Source organism: Cygnus olor, chromosome 2, assembly GCF_009769625.2.
Source record: "Cygnus olor isolate bCygOlo1 chromosome 2, bCygOlo1.pri.v2, whole genome shotgun sequence".
NCBI classification, from domain to species: domain Eukaryota; kingdom Metazoa; phylum Chordata; class Aves; order Anseriformes; family Anatidae; genus Cygnus; species Cygnus olor.
Genome location: NC_049170.1, coordinates 24072536 through 24096426, shown reverse-complemented (window position 1 = coordinate 24096426; position 23891 = coordinate 24072536). Strand labels below are relative to the sequence as shown.

Genomic DNA, 23891 nt, shown 5'->3' with positions numbered 1-23891 from the left:
AACGGCTGAGCGAGCAGCAGAACTGACACAGGGGAAAAGACGCGGTGCTGGCTGCAAGGCGACGGTGAGGGCTGGGCTCTTTTCCACGGCACACTGTTACCTTGGCTCTGCGCTGGGGCTGAACCCGATCCTGGCCCCCAGCCTGCATCCTGGCCACAAGCAGAGAAAAAGAATCTTCTAGATTAAGGGAAATCACTTTCTTCCTCTAAGGAAAAATGGAATCCGCGAACTTTTTAGGACTAGCCTACAATAAAAATAAAGAGGAAATAATAAGTAACAGTCAAGCTTCCAAAGATTTTTTTTTAAGCAGCAGGACTATAAAGTTAGGGAGTTAAAAATACAGTATACGTAATGTGTTTTAAGCCTGTTAAGGTATCTCAAACAGTCTGACAGTCTGGTGATCAATGCCAAAACAGGTAAAGTCTTTCATATTCTAACAGTTACTGCTCTCCACAAAAATAATTGAAATAAACTGCATCTGTATGAGAATGTTTTATTAAAAATACATATCTTCTGTTTCACATAAAAAGAACCTACACTGTAATTAAACACAACTCAAGAAGTTGGAAAGGAATTACTTGGAAAAAAAATACAGGTTCCCATAATCTCACAGCACCCACCCTTTGCCTGCATGAGCTACAAATTAAAATCTTTCTGTTTAAGACCCACAGTGTCTGCCTTGCACCCAGCAAAGTGCCCAGGCAGGAGCAGCTGGGCAGAGGCAGGGGTGCTGCTCCACAGCAGCTGCTCCCTGGCATGGATACACGCAGGACACGTGTGTTTTTCTGCCCAGGTCTGGGGCCTGTTGCCACAGGTTGGCCACCCCTTCTGTAAACAATGAGAAATACAGCACAGCACTTCCAGGTAATTCCACTTTGGGTCCAGAGGCAACTCACAGTAAGTAATAGCACTGTTGAAAGAGACTCAGCTGTGCTTTTCTGATACAACACGGAGCCACAGTCTTTCTGATGACGATTACCTTAACTACAGCATACACGGGAATCCGCCAGCTTTCGGATCCCCGCTTTTCATAGCTCAGGTCCATCTCAGACTTTTGAAAAGACACAATTTTCAAAGCAACAAGTTATAGGCATAGGCAGCAGCAAATACTACTTGAAAGTTTACTGCATAAAAATCAAAGTGGGAATGCAAAAGAGTTGTGACAGACATCTGCTATTTAAACCATACAGAACAAAACCCTGGCTGCAGTTACTCTCCGAAGAAAGCATCACTTTGCCAGGCTGCCTTTCTTGCTCTGGAGATATTGAAAATTCGGATCCTTTTAAAGTCATTGAGGGATGTATTCATCATCTCTCCCAAATGGTCAAAGTGAGTTGTAAATTCAGGCTCTAAGAGTGTACCAGACACCGACTATAAACTAACATTTGCTAGCCAACTCATAACTTAAGCAAGGCACAAAGAAGGCAAGACACTGGAGGGATGGGGAAGCAAGGCAACGTGAAGTCACAAACCAGCGGTCCCTGTGCATTGACCTTACAAAGCATCTACTGGCACGGGCAGCCGAAGCGGCAACAGTATCTGTGGCTGGACAGAGTGAGTAACAGTAAAGCAAAGTTCAATTCCGAAGAACGAAAGTGGATACAAGTCATGATCCCATTAAAAAAGATCATCTAACATCACACCTTGAAAACTTAAGAAGGTATTAAATTCATGCAATTTCAGAGGCCTGTCTCCTTTATCACCCATTCCTTATTCTTTATCTTTAGGCATCGATGCCCTAGTAGCAATTTCATCACGTGCTCTGCGTCCCCTTCTGGAAGGGCTTGTCACTCTGCTGACCCTGCTGGGAACTTAGAGCAGAGATCAGCTCGCTCACTTCGTCCACCCGAGCCTGAGGCCTGCCAGCTAGGACAAAGTGATTCCTCTTAACATAGTGTTTGTTATTGCACACGTTGTAACAGGGCAACATTTGCCCAGTAGAGCATTTGCTCATTTCTAATGCAAAATGAAATGAACTGATTATCAAGACCTTGGACGAGTTTGCAGAACTGGAGTTAAAGGACTCTTAATTTGCTTTCAGCAAAACAAATCTGTTCTGGGATTAATGAAATACAAATATCCACTCAGCTCCAGAATGGCACCAATTAAAATAACTTTCTGTACTGGAATGACATCTTACATCCAAAATCTCAGTCTGCCAAAATCTGAGCAAATCAAGTATTTGCCTTAATTATAATAGCATTCAATTCACTATCATCAAATATCCAAGTAATTTTAAAGCCCATATCGAAAAGTTTTGATCCCTAGGATTGACCTACTCTGCATGTGAGGAGAGAAAAACGATTTAGACATCCCAGGCTGGGAGTCTATAACCCTTCCTCATACTTACAGAGCTGTAAGGTGAAAGTTTTAATCAATAATTAAATAAGCTACAGCATGAAAGTCTAGCAACTGCAGACTATAAAACTTCTGTAAACATCAATGGTGAAAAATACACAAGGTCGTTGTTATTTCTATATACATTAAAAAAAAATAAAGTTAAAAATCTCTCCACAGGGTCATAATCCCCTTTCTAGAGAGACGCTGTTTTGGAACACTGTCCACAATCCTTCATAGCCTTTAGAATTCTTCCTGGTTTTCCTAATCCATTCTGTAGTGACTGATATTTCTCTCCAGAACTGAATAATACTTTAGCATTAAAGCATTATTAATTTTAAACTTGTTTGACTTGCAAATCCATTGTTCAGATCTGAAGGATAGCCTTCAAATAAAATATTCAATCTTTTCAACAGACTTTTTAAAAATACAAGTGGTCTTTGTTTTAATGTCAAAATAGATCCAGTGAATTCACTAACTTATGAAAAAAAGAATAGAAAAGAAAATTCACAAAACCGTTTCTAGCCTCCGGTGATTCACAAAATGTTATTACAGTACAGAAGAACATTATTAGCTAAATCGCTTATTTCTTCCAAGAGCTACTTTGAAAATAAAAGGTATTTTGACACTAATCTACTGCGGAGGTTCATAAGCAGTTAGCTTTTTGTGTGCACATTAGAAAACAAAAAGCAGTGCTATAGAACTGAATTAGGCTGCCAAATTCACTTTTGAGGCTTCACATCTTAAAATATATGTGTCCAGATGAAAACTTGCTAACCTATTTCTTAATCACCTTTGCTCCCCCTAAATGACAATACACTTTTGACTGTACTAGGTTATTTTTTGATCTGTTACAATAAGCTCAGTGAAACCCCTACAACCAGTTCCACTCTCTGCATTTGGATAACACACGGCTGCATGGCTCCATCTATGCAGCTCTTCTAATGGGGTCAAACTCTAAAAATTGTTCATCAAAGAGGTTCAAGCCTGCTTTGATCTCAAGAAACGGAAGGATGAACAAAAACGCAAGACAGCTTGCATGAACGGACACCACTGTTAGTGTACTGTGCCAGCATTAGCAGCAATTTTGTCTGTAGTGAGCTCAGAGGAAAAAGCAAACAAAATAAATCCAAAACCAAACTGCGAACGTTCAGGAAAGAACCCATGAGAACAGCAGACTTGCTGAACTCAGGTCTCCACTGCTCTGCACCTCGGGGTGCAGAGCAATGATTACGCTCAGTACAAGGCAGTAGAGAACCAAGCCTGCAATTTTCACGGTTCAAGTGAGCACAAGAGCTCGACTTCCAGGACTTCATCTCTTTAGGACGTATGTGTCACAACAGGAATGTCGATTTCTATGGCAGAGAGGCGAGAGCGTGCAGAATAGGGCTGGGAGGCGTAGCTGTGCATGCTGGGGGCATGCGAATAGAGGGGCTGCCAGAAAGGAGACGGTAGGCTCTTACACGCACAATACCACAGAAATAACAAAACGGAAGTGAAAAACAGACCGCCGGCACTGGCGATGGCAATAAATACAGAGATGTCAAAGCTAAAGACAGGCTCGTATTTTCTGTTCAGATAATTGTTATAAAAAATGACCCAGATTGACGGAGTGAGACAAATTGCACACGCGAGCAGGAACAAGAGGCCGGCCACGAGATGGCAGCCCGCGCTGTTTACAAGGCATTTTGCCAGCTTGACGTTTGGCACACTCGACACAAAGGCTGTGTTACACATGCCAATCAAGCAGAGAAACAGAGCTGAGACAGCAGTAAACATACTGAGCGGGAGGGCAAACTGAAGAACACGCAAATCCAGCTGATCGACAGCCGTGTACCACTGTGGGTCATATATCACGCAGTCTCTGCTCCCATCAATGCGAGCACACTTAATCCAGAGTCCGGTGTAAACGGTCACGTTCTTCTCGTTCTTGTTGAACGTGTACAGTCTCATTTGCCTCCAGTTTGGAAGCAGAACCGCCGCCAGGAGTCCGGCCACCGAGGCTGTTCCGCTGAGGAAGGCCAGCACCGTTGCTGCATGAACGTCCCGGCAGCCCATGTCTGCCCGCTGACGTTTCCTGCAATTAAAAAGGAGAATTCAATTAAAAATAAATCAGCAGGTGCAAGTTTATGGAGAAAGGAGTGATTACAGCTCACTTGACTTGTGCTAGCTAAATCAACTTGTGTCACTGCATGGGCTTTTACAGAGCCTGCTAGGCGAAGCTCAGCCACTGAGTTCGCATGATTTAAGTTCACCTCTCCCTCTCTTTAGCCTAGATGTGACATCGGAGTGTGTGTGTTCAGTCCTGCCACGCTGCCATGGCAGTAAAAGGGAATTGTTTAAAACAGCATTGTTAGAGAGATTGGACAGGACTGCATTCATTGGCAATAATCCACAATTCAGATGGGCTAAATTCAGAGCTGCAAACTTGTGGAGAAGGCGCTGTTGAATAATTTACTGATTTTTTTTATCCAAATGCAATTAACAGTTCTTCCCCACTACTTCTGCCTTTTAAAATGAGATGTCCAAGCACATAACAATTCCAGAAAGCTGATGGCTTTGCAGCTTTCACATTTTCCTCTTCAGAGGAAGTCTTAAAGAGTACTGCTTCCTTTTCAATACAGCCACTAGCACAGCCTCTTATCTGACCACAAGGGAAAACTTGCAGAGATTACGGGACACAGTCCCAATAACAGGTCTTTTTAAATATACATATGTATTTCCAAAAAATGCTTAATGAATTTCAGTAACCCCATCCCTCGACACCCGAGATATTTTATAAAGGCCTAATACATAATAGATGCTGAGCACCTACTCCAGAGTGTACTTGAAGCAAGACATTAAAAATTATAGAACCTAAAAAAACAGCAGACTCTTTATGCTGCCCACTGAGAGCCATTAGGTCATGAATTCCTACTGAAATTTCTTCTGAATCGTTACACTGCATTGTGCTTATTTGTCTAAAGTCACAAAACAGTTCTTTAGGTACCAGAAGTTCTGCCTAACGCACATACAGATGAATAAGTATCTGTATCTTAGAAAGGTTAAAGGTGCGATTGCAACCAAAGAGGAAATTGGATCTGATCCCCTGCTACTTTTGTGTACCTGGAAACATCCAATGCCCAGGGACCTTATCAGATAAGGCCCTGTACACTGGCAGCGGACCACAAGCATTGTCAAGCTATAGGGCTAGGCAGCATTCCATTGCTTCATAGAAAACTTTATAGAAAAATAAATTTCAATTTGTTTCACAAGAAAGCATTAGGCATTTATTTACTTCTTCTCCCCCCTAACCCTGAAGAGTTTCATGTAATGACTGCAATGGCATCTTGGTAACATTTAACTGTTGATCACACTTCTTTAAAGAAGCACTGCTGAAAGAAAATAATGACAACCACGTTTATGCTGAAAGGCACCTTATTCATCGAAAAGGTGGCATTATATGTTTGCTAAGAACAGCTGAGCCTGGGCAAAGTACTGCTCTCATTGCAGTAACCTTTCCAGATAGCAGGTCATTAATAGAACACCCCTGGGTAGAGGGACCCAAGATTTATTTCCATCATAACTGATTGAAGCTTTACCTCATTATGGTCAGAGCAACCAACTTAAAAAAAAGATATGGAATTCTAAGAAGCGAGCTTGGAGGGTCAGTGTAGTACAGCATCTAATTTTGATCTTTGTGGGCTTGCCACTTCTGCTCTTCCATAAAGAGTTTGCCTTTGCCTGGATAAAACTTCCACGCAGGCAGGGCATGCTCTGAGATGGAGCCCTACCAAAAGCAGTCGGAATAAGCACAAGACCGACCACGTTCAGAAACCCACTGTTTCTGCAATTCATTTGCAATAGTAGATGATGAAAATCTGGGCAGAATTAATGCAGGATGTGCAGGAAGTGGGGTGAGGTTTACCCATATTCTCTGATACAAGCAGACAGAAGAGAGAAAAAATAATCTAGAAGGAAAGAAGATATCTCAAAGCAAGGACCACACATCCAGGTCTTGGGACAGCACGGGAAAAATTGTACTTTTTCCTATTACCTCTGCTGAACCAGTTACATGGACAGAAGACTAACCTGGCAACTACAGGATGATCTAAAGGCACGTTTAGGCTGCCATACACAACTTGTTGTTATTAGCCATTCCTGGTAGATGCGAGAAGCCTTTTTTTGTTCGTTTCATTTTTTAATGAAAGACTCCTCAGTGCTGCTCTTGGGGTAGAATCACAGAATGGCTCGGGTTGGAAGGGATCTCACAGATCACCCAGTTCCAACCCCCCTGCCATAGGCAGGTATGCCGCCCACTAGACCAGGTTGCTCAGGGCCTCATCTGACCTGGTCTGGAATGAAAAGATGTAGAAAATGCCCTCTAATTGGAAAATGAGCTATCAAGGAAAAGTGAATTTGTAGGTATGTTACGCACAATCCCCCCAGCAGGGGAAACTTGTCCCATCTTGCAAATACCGAAGCTATAATTACAGTTACAAAGCTAGCACTTACAAATCCCTGATTAAGACAGGAACAAAATAGTTGTTGTCTTAGAGACAGACCCGGTGTACTCACCCGTGGTGTGTTCCAATCAAGAGAAACCTTAGCAACTTTTAGAAGTAGGAAAAGAGGTGTTGCTGGATCTAGGAAACAAAACAAGGAGAGAGTCAACTTCACACTTGTTTCATGCAGTATCAGCATGTGTTTACATTGCAATTCAGAGACACAGAACTTCAGGTACACTTGCATTAGTCCAACTCCATCACCTTCCTAGAATTTACTCTTTTGTTAAAAAAAAAAAAAAAAAAAGCCAAGCTACTTTGTTCCTTCCCTGAAGATTTTTCCCCAGAGCACGTTCCTTCTGTCTACCCACCCCTGTCATTATGCAACAGGTAAGAAGAGTGGAAGAAAACTACCTTTCCATGGATATTCTAGGGCACAGAGATATTCACATCCTGAATTTTACATTTCTAGCAAAAAAACACAAAACAAACAAACAAAAAAACCCATATAAAGTAATACAAAATTACTATTTCAGATGTTAGGTTCCAGGCGGTGCGTTCACAGCGGTGAGGAAGAAGCTGAATGACTTTTCATGTCTGAGAACAAAACAGACCCTGAATTGTTTATATACTTGTGGTTCTCTATTCCTTCCTGGCTTCTACATAAAGGTTTGAAGGAAAAGGGAGAAAGGCAGGAAGTACTGGTGACGGCTTTTCAGTGGCTGGCCACCGCTTCCAGAGGAGGAAAAAGGATCCTCTTGTGGATTATCTTTACACCTACATCCGGGAATCGTACCGCAGCATCCCAAGACCAGCTCTGCAGGTCCTAATAGGAGGATCACTCCTATACCAGACAGGGTGTCAGACCTACAAGCAGGTTTTTATATAACTTCAAGAGCTACAGCCTAAACGTGAGCTTGCCATACTACCATGCTCAAAGACTTAGTTTATTTTAAATCTCCTATATCAAAACTTGAAATAATAACATTCATATACACAGTGTCCTGGGCTGCAGCATAAAAGAAACTCTTTTGTCAAACCAGCTGGGCATGAGAGGCTTTACAGCCTTTATTCACACAACCCCACATTTTTCACTAAAGGAGAAAGCGAACTTCTGAGCCTAGAGTCCTGCAATATGAATGTGAGACACCAATATGCAGGCACAACCAGCTCAAGCACCCCACTGGATTTCCACTGCCAGGTTAAACAGCCAGGGCTGCTATGACTGAATGCTGCCATCCGGCAGCCACCTACCTACGCAGGGCAGCAGAGGTCAGTGTCACCACGTTCACTTGCACTGGAACAGAAGCAGCAGCTCTTTTTTTGAGTCCTGAACTAAAAAATAAAAATAAAAATGTCAAGTTTTCTGTGCATTTAGCAGCAACCTAAACTAAAAAAAAATAAATAAATGTAGAGATCTCCTTCTGGAGGTTCACACCCCCAAAAATATCAGCCACTGCTCACTAACAACCATAATTAAGTAGAAAATTAGTACTGGCAAACATACCTGTCAGAAAGGGCACTGTGCCCAGCCTAGGAGTCCCCTCCCATTAAATGATGAAAACCTGAGGTCACCAGCTGTTGTAACACACATACAGGGAGCAAGTATGGAATATTCTGCAACACCCAGTTCAGGAAGGCTTCCATTTCTGCAGACATGGAGCTCCTTTTCTTTTCTGCCATGGTTTAGGCCACCTGATTTTTTTTCTTTATCACTGGTAGTGTAGAACAACTAGGAACCTCGGTCTTGCCTTAGAGTCCAGACTCAAGCTTCTTACATCCAAAGCACCTTACAGCTGTAATACTCAAGGCTCTTGTACCCGATCCATAAAAACAACCAGTCCTAACACCACTTCAGGAATACATTTCCCCACAGCATTACATTTTACCTTAGCCTAAAGACCCATGTTGCTGAAACAAGAGCTGCTGGCTGGAACCGGTCAAAACCTGGCAAATGAATTCACTACCCACAAGCTAATGAAATGAAACAAAAGGAAGACAGAAGATAAACGGCAAAGTTATATGAATTAATAGAGAAGCATCCCACGCTAAGTAAGGCTGGCTGCTCCCGGGCACGGCCCTGAGAAGCCCCCGGTCTGGGGCCGGCTGTTGCTGGGTGAAGCCCCACAGGAGGTGAGCAGACTCAGAATGAGTCACAGAATCAGCAGGGTTGGAAAAGCCCTCCAAGATCACCTGGTCCAACCACCCCCCTACTACCAGTGTCACCCACTAAACCGTGTCCCTAAGCACCACGTCCAACCTTTCCTTGAACACCTCTAGGGACGGTGACCCCACCACCTCCCTGGGCAACCCGTCCCAACGCCTGACTGCCCTTGCTGAGCAGAAATGTCTCCTCATTTCCAACCTGAACCTCCCCTGGCCCAACTCGGACCCCGCTCCCGCAGCCTCCCCCGGCCGGCCGGGCCGTGCAGCAGCGGTACGGGCTGCTCCCGCCGCCGCTCACCTCGCCGTCAGGGCGCGGGGCCGCGCACACGGGGCACCGCCACCACCACAGCCGCCATCATCGTCATCGCCCCGTTCCCCCCCACCCGTCGGGAGGCGGCGCCCCGCGGCATTGTGGGATTGTAGTCCAGCGCCGCCGCCCTGCCGGCCCCCGCCGCCCCGCGCGGACTACAACTCCCAGCGCCCCCCGCGCCGCCCCCTCGCCTCACCTCAGGCCCCGACGCTGTCCCCGATTCAGGGGAACGCTGTAAATAACCCTAACGGGGAAATAATCCTAAACTAACACTAATGATAAAATAATTGGGTTATGTGTAATGACAGCTTTCTTCCCTGTGACTGCTTTTAACACAATGTACAGAGACGGTTCGATTGGTAGGCATACACCATGGGATCAAGTTGGGAACCCTTTCATTAATTGCCTTAATTTGCTCTGCAATCAGAATAGCTTTGAAGTAGGAAACACCATTTTCAACAACAGACTTCTGATTTTTTAAGTGAAATGTAAACCTGCCTGTTTGTAACACAAAAACTGGAACATCAACTGTTCCCCGAACTGTACAGCTCTGTCGAAAAGCAGTCACGTCCATCCTCAGAGCTGAACATACAGCCACGTCTCCACAGAAGGCACAACTGCCACAACAGGCTTGGGAATTTGGAATCAGGATTTACACAATCAAGAGGATTACAGTAGGCACTAGCACATGTGCAGAAAAAAAAACACAAACCCAGACATCAACCTTGCTTTGTCATGCTCCCACAAGTCACTTCCTTATGACCATTTATTTGTGTTTTCCTTTACAACTTTACAAATAACAACAACAAAACCCCACCACCTGATACCCGTCCAAGTAGTACAACTCGTTCACCTGTGAAGCACTGGACCCTGCAAAATTTCTCCAGCAGCACCCCATCCCCTGGGTACTTCTGACATCCACAGCAAAAGACGCAAGTGCTTCAAGTTACTCCTTCGCTACCTCCGACGGCTTTAAGTTCTTCTTTCCATCTCATTTAGCAAACAATATTTTGGGGTTCATCAGTTGTTAAGCAATGCTTTGAGATGCACATACTTTGTTCTCTACTTTGTTGAGTCAGTAGCCAACATAAATCTGAAAAACTGTTCTTTTCCTGCATTCCGCTTTACCCAAGCGCCAAAAGGAATTAAGGCAATGGAGGAGAGCAGAGAACTGGGCAGTGACGGTAGAAGGAACAAAATAAAAAGGTCTACGTAGCAATGGGCTCATGTACATACAAAAATAGATTAAAATGCGTTGGGTCTAGCCAAGAATGCTAGCCTCTGTGCTTTTGTTCTCCTGAAGTTTGTAAAAGTAATAGTTTCTTTTTCCGATATTCTGCGTTCTCCTGCTCTGCTTCCTCATCTAGTGATTTTCTTACACATGCTTTTAGTTCCTCGATTCCTTCTCCAGTATACGTAGATATAGGGATTATATCTCTGAATTTGAGTGTATTCTCAGGAATCACTTCCTCCTGTAGTAAGTGTAAGGCGTCTGAAACATCATATTGAAAGAGTCAGTAAAAGCCCATAGAGCACATCACTGCAAAGCCCATAAAAGCCTACCTAAGCCCATTTATTTAAAAAAAAAAGACTTTCATCAATTACAATAGAAAAGCATAACTAGAATTATTACAGAAGTATTGTTTCTTAACTCATCTTTAAAGAATAGCTGAAGTCTTAGAAGATACGCACTAACATAGCACTTGTATCATACTATGCTTAAGCTATCAAAAGATGAGTCTATATCCTTACTTTAAGATGAGTACAAAGAAATTCCACATTGTAGAATATGCAAGGTGAATGTTTTTAAGGTTTCCTGGTTGTTATACACTCCAAGAGACATAAAGAAATTCACCCCAGTTTAACAGCAAAATTGAAGCATACCTACATAGGACTGCCCAGCATCTTCAAGGGCATTTTCCGAAGTCATTAAGCCATATATCGTATATACCTTGGTGTCTATAAGGGCACTTTCAAAGGATGCTATTGTTATTCAAGATACCTAAACTGGAAGTTTACCCTCCCATATAATAGCTGGGCAAGATATTCCAGGATTCCTCCGTTTTATTAAAATACCTCCCCAACAGTGAGGCCAGAGCACTCAAGATGCACACAAAGAATACATTTAAAAACTGAATTCAATTTAGATTCTAACAACAGCTTGCCAATGCAAAGTTACCCAAATTACATCTTTTTAGTACTTTTGTCAAAGTTAATTGCTGAAACTTACCTTGAGGATTCTGTAGTTGTTTCAGAAGCTCATTCAAATTATCTTTTGCACACGGCAAATCCATTTTATTAATGGCAAGAAGTGCAGGCTTTGTCAGAAGTTCCTCTTTGTACTGCTCCAGTTCCTTAGAAGACGAGTAAATACACTTTAGTAAGTATTTGTAGTTTAAAAAGTGCTTCTTCAATTTTACATCTACTCTCTCTTTGTTTGTCTAAAGAGTCTCTGCGCCTAGAGCTCTGAGATTTATTCAGGAGCTCAAGGTCGATGATGTATCAAAGCAGTCTGACAGAAGAAAAACAGTTCACATCTACAAAGCTTAAGGAAATTCTTTGGAGAGTTTTCTAATTCTTAAGCATTTTAGTGGACAACGGTTTATACCAGAAAAATCACAAGCATGACTCAGCTAAAAATAAACACAGCAACAAGCTGAAACTCAGAAGATTCATCATCTAAAGTTGTAGAGCTACAGAGAAAAGCTGCTGAACTTGAAATTAGGTAAATTGTATTATTTTAATCAGAAGAAATGGTAAGAGATGGAAACACTGAATTTCTGCAAAACTGGGGCCTGTTTCATCTCTATTAGGCTACGTAGCAAGGGCATTGAGCCAGGGATCTAACTATACCCGTGTATTTCTACTTTCTAAAAGGGTACAAAACTGGAAAACTGAAAAAATTGTATCTTTTCACCTTCACTTGACCATGAGAAATATCCCAGTTGCTGCACAGATAAATGAAGGAGCTGCTATGCTCAAAGTAAAGCAGTTTCATCTGCATGATTTAAACAAAGATTTTGTAATTTCGAAGAATGCTAAACTTGTTAATTGGCCCCTGTACCATAAATCCAGAAAACACATTAAGATTTGGAACTTCTTGATCAAAACTGAGCCTCTTTCTTGGCTCAACACACAACTACAACTGACAATTAGGAAGTTGAGAAGTTACCTTTGTTAGAAGCAATATGGTTTCAAAGGCTGTTCTGAACCGAGTCTTGGTAGACAGCTGAAACCCAGAAATATCCACCTGAAAAAGTTACCAAAAAAAAGAGCTTTTTGTTGTTGAAATTATGTTATACCTTCCATCAACTACTTCGCAGAGCAATGTCCATGAACATCTCCTCATTCCTGGCCTAATAACAGAGGGCAACTATACACTATACACCAAAGGAAAACAACAGACACTAGAAGCCCAAACTGTTTGGTTCTGACAGGGTGCTTCTGAAAGCTCTGACTTTTAAACCTCTTTGTTAAGAAGATCTTAGGGGGGCGGGGAGAGGAGTTTTAGAAAAAAAGTTACCAATCAGCATTAATTATGCTTGCAACACATCTCTGTTCTAAATTAATTGGCAACTTTTAGTCATAAATTCTGTTTAAGGATTTATCATCAGACATTTGTCTGAACTTTCCATTCTAAAAACAGTATTATAGCTGTATTTATTAAAAAACATGCAAATTACAAACAATTTCCTAAATTCCAACTACACTGCAATTAAGATGCATTTACTGCACTGCCTTTGATTTCAATGAGCTGTAAATTTTATTCAACTTACAACTAAGAGAAGATGTTTGGTTCTTTCTACATGTTTGAGAAATTTGTGCCCCATCCCTTTGTTTGCATGTGCACCTTCGATCAGTCCGGGGAGATCAGCTACCAGTATCTAGGAAAACAAAGGTTTCAAATAGAAGATTTCCAATAAGCAAAACCAGTAATTTTAAACTATTAACATCTATTACGATTTTATATAAAGAAAAGAATCCAGACACAGGAACGTGAGGAAAATCTATTTTGAGAGGCCCCTGTTACAACAGCGTACTCCTTGGAACAGCGTGGAGAGCCAGTTCTCTGGCAGTACGCACGGGCTGTTTTAATTTAGAACCTATCATCAGAAGCAGATTTAAACAAAATGCTACTATTACAAAGGCACTGGGCTCCTCATGTTCCTCCATCTATTTATTTGTAGCTGTCTGAAATAGAGGGTAATAACTCCTCTGCAAAGATCTTGCAAAATTTACCTATTACCTGAGAATAACACAGCCTCTAGAACGTGGGAAACTAGGCTATCAAGTTTGTATGCCATTCAAACTGTCAGAGGAAAAGAAAATGAAGTTTGTTCCTTGTGGCTACAGAGAATCATTATTCCAAATGCAATCCCACTAAACATTGCCCCCTACGGGCATGAGAAGCTCTCTTGTGCTCTTCAGCTGAAATGAGATTTTGATTAGTGTATCAGCTGCCACCCAGAGCCCAGCTAGAGCAGCCAAAATGGACAGGAATCCTGTCACTTTCTCTGCTGGTTGGAAAGGGTGGGTGCAGTTGTAAAGAAGAAAGACTGAAAAAGAACATAATACTAAATTCCACATCTACTCAGTAACTCACAGAAAGCTAAGACAGAGTGAAGTAAAAGGCAAAAGCAGGGGCTTCAAATCTATCTGATACCCATTTAGACAGCAACTGGATTCAATTAAGCAGGGCCCAAAGCCAGCATGCTAAGACTTCCAGCATGCAACGTACTGTGGAAGGCGGCTTTCTGCTACGAGTGAGTTTCACTCTCCCTTCTGTCACGTTTTAACCATTTTCCTAAATATTTCAGTCCTTGCTTCGTAATTTTTGATCTACAGGGACATGAGAGAGAGCTGGGTGAACTGTAGACTCGGGAGTCGATAACTACAGAGCTGGAACAGAAAGATCCGCTTTCTGGTGTGATGCATTCTGGTGCTGTACTGGCATCGCCACTCTTTTCCTGACTTGTCTTTCAAAGAATATTTTTATAGAGCACAAAGAAATTCAGATTCTCTCAAACAGCATTTGGTTCAGATATTCTGGTAAAATATGTGAAAGCATCTGCCAACTTCCATGATCTTGTGCTAGGACCTGAACCCCAGCCTAGTGCTCAGATCCTCCACTTCTGTGTCATTGGATAACAAGGTCTTTTTGCAAGGAGAAGATAGTGACTCAGATGGCAACACGTAACTAGCATTTATTTTCTTCTTTATAATGTGCTAAAATAACTGCAGTGCTATGCATTTCTTGAAAAACTTCAGTGTTCTGCAGGGAAAAAAAAAAAGATACAATGAACCCCCCTCTCGTGTATGACAGGACAGTCACCTCAATTATTGCTCATAATTGCTCACATCTTGTTTTCAGCAGTTGCAGTACTGAGAGCTGAATTATTTCCTCTTACTCACAGCTGCTCACTGTGATCGCAATCAGCAGCTCCCTTGATTTTAGAAGAGGGGTATGTTGTCCAGACAGTTCTTATATAGCACCCAGCACTGTTGTGTAAAAACTATGAAATGCAGAATCACCCGAGAAGTAAAGGTCATTGAAAATGACATCAAACGGGCTGCAGAAAAGCAAGCCAGGAGTGCGAGCAGTTCTCCTCCTGGAATATAATACAGCAGTAAGAGCAAAAGTTCCTGACTCTTGGCAGGTAATTTTTCAGACTAAGAACAATCCTGTTATTTGCAGCACAGTTTTTGAGGATAGGTTACCTTTAACTAGCAGCTAAAATGAATATACAGGAAGTTTCCCTTAGATGTATGCATCTCTGCAGTGAACTGTCCAGTTCAAAGGCAAAAACCCAAACTGCTGAGAAAGCTATACTTCATATATTCCACAGACCTATCAGTTTGTCTGAACTTGTACAGATCACCTGAAATCCTGCATATTTTTAAGAGCCTGGCAAATTAAATTTACTTCCTTTAACACACGATTTTGTTAAAGGTAGATAAATAAAGGTTTTGACTATCAGCTACTGAATTCTCTAAGATTATTCCTTCTGAAGGGGAAAAGTGTTTTCTGTCTTTTCATATCTGAGGGGTATGCTTTTCTGGTTAACTCATGTGAAACTCTTTTATGCATTTACCTTTTATCTTTGAAGCGATAAGCCCAGCACTGCCTGTGTCATACACTTAAAAACACATCAAAGTTTCAAGCTTGAAGAATCAAAATGTTTGCTTTAGCCTTACATGAACCAGGGGTCCAATTCTGTACCACAATACTAGTAGGACTCTCATTTAGCATTGTTTTTCCCCCCAGGGGATACTGTAAAAAGGATTCCAGGCACCCCAGAATTATTTGACAACATTAACTGAGGAAGCTGGAAGGAACTGGGTTCACAATATATAAGGTGGTTTGTAGCTCCAGAAGACTGGAGCTCCAGCACTACAAAAGGAACTGGACCCAGGTACCTCACCCCTCAGGTACTGCGCTATTCTGGCTGTTCAGACAATCACTCTAACTTCATTTTTATTTAGTTTTCCATTTAAAGAAAAAAAGAAGTCAGAGCAGCCAACTCAGAAAGCCAGAACAGTAAGTTACAGCAACTATTTTCCTTTTCATTCACTACTATGGATCTGTACCTGCTAGACAAGTTTGCCCCTATTTAAAATTCATTCTGAAAATTCATTCCAGAGCTCTCAGTACAGCCAACTTGCACAACATGTGCTTCTCCTAAATAAGAATAACAAGTTAGTCTCTGAAACAATTATTTTCATCAAGATTATAAAGCAGGATTAGAAACAGAAAACAGATGGGAAGATGAGAAGCCGTTTATTAAAGTAACACGAAATCAGCTCAACTTTACATAAGACAGCTTTATTATTGTCAGATTATAAGATATTCTTTTACTACTGGATAAAATAGTGTTTTCTCCACAGATTCCATTAAATTCATGTAATTGTACTATATACGTATGCGTTATATATACGCATACAAAAAACCCCTACAAGTTAATTTTCCATTTCTTTTTGGAATGATGTTAAGCAACATACATAACCATTATATACCATTTTAAAAACCAACCAGAATGAACTTTCATACTAACCTGTTTATAATCTGCATACATGATCTTTCCTAGTTCAGGCTGTATTGTTGTAACTATGACAAGGGAAGAAAAAGAAGAGGGGAAGAAAACAAAACGGTTGTTAACATTTTCAAAAAATGTTAATGTTAGAAAATATTTAAATGTTGCAGAATTTTCTCACTTCATATTTACATAAAACAAGTATTCAGTAGCAGAAAAATAATGTAAACGGAATGTTAAGAATTACTGAAAAGGAATAAAGAAAAAATAAGAGAGAATAAAATTACATTACTCTATAAACCAAAGGGTTTGCCAAATCTTGATATCGCGTGCAGTACTGATCCCCTCATCCCAAAAAGGGAGTAGAAGAGTCAGAAATTCTTGGACTCAAAAGGATTATCCAGAATATGGAACAGCTTCCAAATAAGGAAAGGCAAAGTGAGCTAGGACTCTTCAACCTGAAGAAAAACATTAAAAGGCTGTACAGAATCAGGAGTGGCAAGAGAAGGTCAGTAGGAGTTATCAGTACTTGGGATTCTTGTACTCTTCCAGTATAAACATTAGGGGCCATTTAGGGCCATTTAGGGCTAACCTAAACCAACTAAAGGGATATTCCATACCATATGGTGTCACATCAGCACTAAGAGCTGGGAAAGATGAGAGAGAAGAGGAGGCTCTCGTTATAAAACCATCTGTCCTCCTGAACAACCGCTACACCTATTGAGTGAGCCCTGCTTCCCAAGCCATGGCTGAACATTGCTTGCTGATGGGAAGTAAAGAATAATCGTTTCTCTCTTTGCCTCTGCACTGACTTTGCTTTTTTTTCTCTTCTTCTTTTTTCCCCCCTTATTTAAATTATCCTTATCTCAACCTGTAAGCCTACCCCCATCATATTTTCTCCCTTCCACTCTTCCTTTGAGAAGGGGGAAATGAGAGAGTGGTATGGCAAAGAAGATTACTAAACACATAAAAGTCGTGGATGGCTCAGGAACACCCTGAATCTCAAATGTAAGCCCACGTAAGGGAAGTATCCAGTGTGTTTGCTACGTTCTTGTACTCCTCCCCAGTCATCTGCTTTTGGTTCCACTCAGAAGGCTGATGAATGCCTCCTTCAACATTGTGTGGTTATCATTTCTTTATATTTCTACCTACATAATATTTCTACTACCCTAGTTATCAGAAACCTCAAGATTATTTTAGGACAGGCAGCCTATCCCTTTGCTCACTGGCAGAAAAAAAGGAAAATACAGGTTCTGTAGCTGTGCTATTTTTAATGGTAGCTATTACAGAGCTTACTCAAGACTGACGTTAAAACAGAAGTGATGGAGACAGCCACGATAATGGAGATCACAAAGATCAGTTTTGTTTTGTTGCATTTTATCACTAGGAGCAGAATTGATGATGATGCAAAGACTTGGTGTTTTCGTCAGTAAATCTGGGACTAAAGTCTAGAAGAAAGGGAAGGAGGGCAAACATCTGTGGCCTCCATCTGTGAAACCACTGTAGTTATTTGAAAGCATTATTCTTCTCTCTGGCAGCTTGTTTTGCAAGTTATTATCTGCTTAATTAAATCATTTTGACTAGCCTCCAAGTTTTCTCAATAAGCTCACTGTGATGGCTACCTGGCTGGTGACCTCTCGTCACGCATGAAATCCCCAATGGGATTACTGGACCTTACTGTAGATTTCAACATGTATTTATTTAACACACAGCATCTGAAGAGACAGCAGGTGAGGATAACACCTTTTCACAGGTAAAACTCTGGGCAAAACCTAGGCAAAATACTGGCAGCTGCAGCACAAATTAGGCTGCTTTTTAATTAAAGAACGCTCAGATGGCTAATCCTTATTTACTGATAGAAAACTAATAAAAATAGCATTTTTAGTGGACAGATTCAAAACCAAAATCTTACTGTTACAAGAACAGGTGGCAGCTATTTCCAAAGCACACAGGATGCTTATGCAAAGGGACACAACGGTGCATATTCAGCAGAGTGAGGATACTGCACACCGTGGAGAGTCCCAGAAGAAATAAAACGTGCTGATACTGAAGTGAATGCTAAATAGACCCTGTACCAGCAGTTTCAAGCACTATGAGGGTGAACACGGGAAAAAAAGTGAGGTTGTAAAAGGAAATGGCAAATTCCCTCTATTTCTTCTAACTAATAATCTGTGTAACATAATTAGTACACAACAAGGTTATCCCCTATTCTTTATTATAAACCTGTAAATCAAGCCAGAGGAAAGAATTCTTGCTCTCATTAAATATTACAGCACTAAAATACGAGTGTGAACTTACATGCATAATTTGCAATCTCAGGTTTGGCATGAGAAATCTTGCTTAGCAAGGATGATTTTCCTGCATTTGGAAACCTAGAAGGAAAGTCAGCATTTCTACAGTGAATAAACATATATGTGATTCCTGTATATTTTATTACCAAATATGCTGTATTACCTTAGACTCAATGCTATAGACTCATTTATGCAGACTCATTTACACACTTTTCTTTTTGAAACAGATCGTTACTTTTTTTTTTTTTTGAAAATCAAACCCGAATTGTTTTTATACATTTAACAATGCTTCCAAGGGCTGCAGGCAGGTGAGATGTGTTTGTGTATGTTTTAAGGCAACAAACTTGTATGAGCCATCCTGAAATCATGACTCTTTAGCTCAGAGAAGAGAAGGCTCAGTGGGGTATCCTATCAATGTGTACAAATTCCTGAAGGCGGGATGCAAAGAAGACAGGGCCAGGCTCTTTTCAATGATGACCAATGACAGAATGAGAGGCAGTGGGCACAAACTGAAGCACAGAAGGTTCTGTCTGAACACCAGGAAGCACTTTACTGTGAGGGTGACCAAGCACTGGTACAAGTTGCCCAGAGAGGCTGTGGGGTCTCCCTCCTTGGGGAACTTGAAAAGCCACCTGGATGCGGTCCTGGGAATGGCCTGCTCTATTTGGCCATGCTTATTTTAAAGATTAATATGAGCTGTAAAAGATATAATAGCCTTGATCCCTGTCAAACATTAAGCTAATGCTGTAGTCAGGATATAGACTATCGTCTTTACTTATAGCCATCTGTTCCATACAGGAGACCACACAAGACTTGTGTTCCACTCGAATTCACGGTTACTCATCACAGCGTTTCATTGCAACAGGGATCAAAAACAACTGTCCACAGGCAACTGATTACTGGTCACAAAGGCATGTGTCACTCAGAATGTATCATACAAAAAAACTATATACTCTTCACTTGAATACACACAATCATAACCTGTTAACAAGGACAGCTAATAAGAATGTGAGCTAATGAAAAACAAGACTAATATTACATTAAGGAGCTTTCTTCAAAAAGAAAAACATAATGAATCTTGTTATAACAGTGAAATTATTAAGGGTAGTTTTAATGCTCTCTGATGTCAAAAGGTGCCTTAAAGACAACCTGAAGGTTACCGTGGTCATCTCCTCAAGCTAGCGTTTTGTTTCCACTGAGGCACAATATCTTCTTTGAAGCTTAAATTGCAGCCTACACTGCCCATCACAACCTGTACCCAAACTTGATATCCCTTTCTCAAGTCTACCTTTTTTTTGACCTGATCTAATAACAAACCACTTGCATATCTACTGAAGTAAAAATAATGAACTCAAAGAGATCAAAGTACAATCACAAACTATCAGAGGTTGATTCATACTTAGAACAAGAAAATAAAATTCTCCTCAAATTAACTGATGATTCTTTTTATGCTTTTTAAAGGGAAACCGCCAACTAAAATACAAGCCAAAGTGTAGGATTAAAGAAGCACCAGTGTCATAGAAGTCTTTTACTTCTCACAAACTCTGAAACGAGAAAAAAAATTCTGTATCATGTAGTCACTGAAGACCACTTGAAAAATTATTTAACTATAGGTGATACCTCTATTAATAACAGAATTAATAGCTCTATTAATAACAGAATTAAGTTATTTATAGTAAGTAAAATTCTCTAAGTAAGTTGAAATTCTCTAAGACTACTACTGAAAGAATCCACTCGTGCCAGTACCAAAACATGGAAGGTGCAGTATGGACACTGTGCTTGGCTTTGTTTTGCACCTCCTACTTACTTTGTAAATATTAGCTAGTAACATCTTGATAATCACTGCAATTGCTAAATTCACATATGTTAAACCAATGGCCATGATTCATGAAGTCCTTCACCCACAAAAGCACAGTCCATATTTTCTAAATTCTAGAATTAATTTTAAATGGTTTTAAGCTCTTATTTTTACCAAACTCTACCTCTAGAATTTCTGTGAAATCACTTTTCAGATTTAGTATTCAATTTTCTAAGGTCAGTTCTCAAACTACAATACAGAACTGCAGTACTTACCCAACTAAGCCAACATCAGCTATAAGTTTCAAATCAAGATGAAGAATTCGCTTCTGACCTTTGCAAGGCAAGAAGTTCGTGGCCAAAGAGCCTCCAAGACCTCCACGAGCTGCTAGGAATCTCTCTCCTGCTGCATTAACTTCTCCTGAAAATAAACTCACTAGTGAAAACACATCATCCCCTGCGATAGTTCAGTTGTGATCTCCCACTTAAACCCAATTTACCTTCAATGAAGAGCAAATTTTCTGTACACTTTCACAGAGCGCTATTTCAAGAATGCTGTACCGAAAGAGCTGTGCTGGTTATTAATAGATACTATTTTTTAAAATTGTTTTAGGTAATTCAGCAAGAATCTGTATTTTTTTAGGCCGTATCACAATTCAGGCAAGTCAGGGGGACACTTAATTGAGCTTAAGGATACATGACTTACATAAGGTCATTAGTGGTCCTATGGAAGATCACAATGGCTTCCAAAGTAAAAGGCTTGTTGCAACACCAATTTCCTTTCTCTTGCAAATAGTAACACAAACTAACTACTGCTAATTTCTGGAAGGAGTCCTTGCTTGTCCAACAACTTCTGCAGTGTAATTTTTGTCTATTTCTGTTTGTACATGAAAAGGAAAACAAAATATTTGGGGAAGATGTGCAATCTTAAAACATCGGTACATTTGGAAGTCTGATGGATGCTATCAATAAATATGACAGCACCTATTAGGATATGTTAAAACAAAGCAAAAGTTCTTACCAATCTGCTTCCTATCGTCATCCAGAATTGAAATCCCTGGTGGCACGTGAACTTCACAATCTTCCCCTTTTTCACCTTTTAGCGCTCTAACACTGGGAGAAATTAAACCAGGCAGAGTAAGCTAAGCTGGCATTTTGCTCTTCAGAAAATAATGAATATAACAGCTTTCACCAAACAGATTCTGACCTGCTGTTGGCTCCTGTTCCAGCTACAATTCGCTTCTGGGGATACCGGTTCTTAACGCTCTTTAAGGTTGTCCTTTCTTGGGCAACGAAATAGACATCGCCGCCTCTCCCTCCTTCCCCGCCCAGACGAGGGTAGCCCATGCCACCAGTTCCTCCTCTCACGTAGAGCCGCAAATCATCAATAAAGTTGCCATACTGACAAGGAAACACATTTCACATCAGCATTACGCTTTGTTTATCTTTCGTTTTAGTCATGAGGTACAGCGGGGCTGAAACGCCTGAGGTAGAACTTTTCACTGTAAGCTTTGGCAATAAAAAAAAGCGCAGAAGACAGCCAGACAACCCTTCCAGACGGTTTATAGTAAGGGAAAGGTTTAGTATTTCATCCCCGGCAACGACACCGGTCTGAGGGACGGGGACAGGACGCGGAGGGCGCCTCACAGGGACGGCGGCTGGGGGCCAGGGCAGGGCCAGGGGAGCGCAGCCAGTGTCCGTCCGTCCACCCCGCCAGCCCGCTCCCCGCCTAATATCTGCCCGCACTAACCCTCCGCAGCGCAGCCCCGCTGCCCCGCACCATGCTGCGCTCCGGCCGGGCCGCGCACAGGACGGGCGGCTCAGCGGCCCCGCAGGGCCCAGCGCACCCAGCTACCGCCCGCCGCCATGAGCGCTGAGGCGGGGCTCGGCCCGCATGCGCGGCACTCAGCGCCCTCAGGGCCGGCGGGGGGCCGCGGCCATGGCCCGCCGGGGCGTGGGGGCGGCGTGGCGGGGGTGGGTACCTGGCTTCAGTCCCGTCACCCGATCACGTTCCTGGCTGAGGAAGGGGCAGGGGCGCCTGAGGCCCCTCTGGAGGCTGGAACGAGGTCCCGGATGCCAGCGCTGCACGTTTTCTTGGCAAAATCCGCAGTGTGTGCGCTTTCCTTGGCAGCTGTATGCCAGCCAGGGAGAAAACCTACTGCTGGTTTTGGCTTTTAAAGCCTCCTGAACGTGCTACTAACCTGCAAGAAACTCCAAGAAATCAGGACCTGGCTTTTCACTGAGATTAGTTTTCAGGAAATATATTACCATGATCATGACTACATGCTTTCACAAGTCTTTTTTTTCAGAGATAGGTAGTTTTCAGATAGCATGAGCATCTTTTCAGTGTGTATGTTTTTTTTTCTTATATATATATATATAATAAAATTTAATAAATTTTAATAAATTTTCATGAAAAAGTAAATACTCTCATTCCTTCTTACAGCCTTTCCACTAGGCCATACACTCTCAACCACAGTCATAAGCTACCTGAGGACAGTCAGTACTATTTCCGGTAATTTAATACTTAAACTAAGTTCAACCTTATTTTACCTGTTACATAATAATAATAATTTACAAAAGAGTGCCATATCCATGCTAAATAGCCCAACAGAACATTTAATCAAAACTCAGGATGTGTCCTAACAAGGGGGTGTCGTCCAGTGCCATTTTAAGAATTTGTCTTAGTTGCTTCCTGGCCTAGGACAAGATTTGGAAAGGATTTACAAAATATATGCAAAATAGTAGCTACATCTCTTTATCCTTCTGTGTATTATTGTTTGGACTTTAAGTCTATTACAATTTTGCTTTATTTTGTACAAAATAAGAGTTACCTATATTTAAAAAAGACTACCTATGTATAGTTCCATATAGTCTTTAGTTAATTGGGGTAAAGGAATCTCTAAATTGCAAAAATCTTAGAAATAAATTAGGAAAAAGTTTGGTTTTGAATGAAATTAGCAAAGAATGAATAAAAAATCTGAACTCCTAATCATGTACTTTTCAGCTGGCCCACACTTCTCTATGACAAAAAAAAAAAAAAAAAAAAAAAAAGTTTGTTTTGCAACTGGGTCAGACAGAAAAGAGTGCAGAATAAGCGTGGTGGATTGGACCTGATGGCTTTTGATGATTTTGGTGGATGAATAAAATAATACTTCAAGTGAGTAAAATTTTACAAGATACTACAGTATGAAATGCCTTTTTTTTTCTTTTTGGTTTTGAAGTGTTATATTCAATGTTGATTTTTTCTTTTTTTTTTTCTTTATTTTTAGCATTATTTTTAGAAGGCCTTTGTCACTTTCATATTTCCTTTCTTTCCACCCACATGTATGGAACAAATAAATTCAAAAGCTTTTTACTTAGTTCATTATTTCTGACCTGCTTTTTCTGCCATTTCCTGTTGTTTTTACTAATCAACTACATATTCTGTTTCAGCTAAAATTACTCCAAATTTCTACTTAGTGGATGTACTTGC

At 41.1% G+C, this 23891-nt stretch overlaps 2 protein-coding genes across 11 annotated transcripts; both read right to left on the bottom strand.

Moving 5' to 3' along the window:
* Positions 1-479: 479 nt before the first annotated feature.
* On the bottom strand, positions 480-9414 carry CLDN12 (claudin 12). Of its 8 annotated transcripts, none has more exons than XM_040546264.1 (4): positions 9286-9414; positions 8076-8156; positions 6895-6962; positions 480-4414 (listed from the first exon to the last, which is right to left on the bottom strand). In XM_040546264.1, exon 4 carries the CDS (start codon positions 4393-4395, stop codon positions 3658-3660), a length of 738 nt encoding a protein of 245 aa, XP_040402198.1. In that variant the 5' UTR covers positions 4396-4414; positions 6895-6962; positions 8076-8156; positions 9286-9414; the 3' UTR covers positions 480-3657. The 8 variants fall into 8 exon arrangements, with proteins under 8 accessions (XP_040402198.1, XP_040402204.1, XP_040402206.1 ...); XM_040546270.1 differs by having other exon boundaries at positions 8080-8156; XM_040546272.1 differs by having other exon boundaries at positions 8080-8151; positions 9286-9361.
* Positions 9415-10022: 608 nt separating this feature from the next.
* On the bottom strand, positions 10023-22386 carry GTPBP10 (GTP binding protein 10). Of its 3 annotated transcripts, none has more exons than XM_040546261.1 (10): positions 22167-22386; positions 21624-21817; positions 21438-21529; positions 20693-20837; positions 18627-18700; positions 16350-16402; positions 13074-13181; positions 12470-12547; positions 11528-11651; positions 10023-10789 (listed from the first exon to the last, which is right to left on the bottom strand). In XM_040546261.1, exons 1-10 carry the CDS (start codon positions 22197-22199, stop codon positions 10572-10574), a joined length of 1119 nt encoding a protein of 372 aa, XP_040402195.1. In that variant the 5' UTR covers positions 22200-22386; the 3' UTR covers positions 10023-10571. The 3 variants fall into 3 exon arrangements, with proteins under 3 accessions (XP_040402195.1, XP_040402196.1, XP_040402197.1); XM_040546262.1 differs by having other exon boundaries at positions 22197-22289; XM_040546263.1 differs by lacking the exon at positions 13074-13181 and having other exon boundaries at positions 22167-22322.
* Between the last annotated feature and the right edge of the window lie 1505 nt (positions 22387-23891).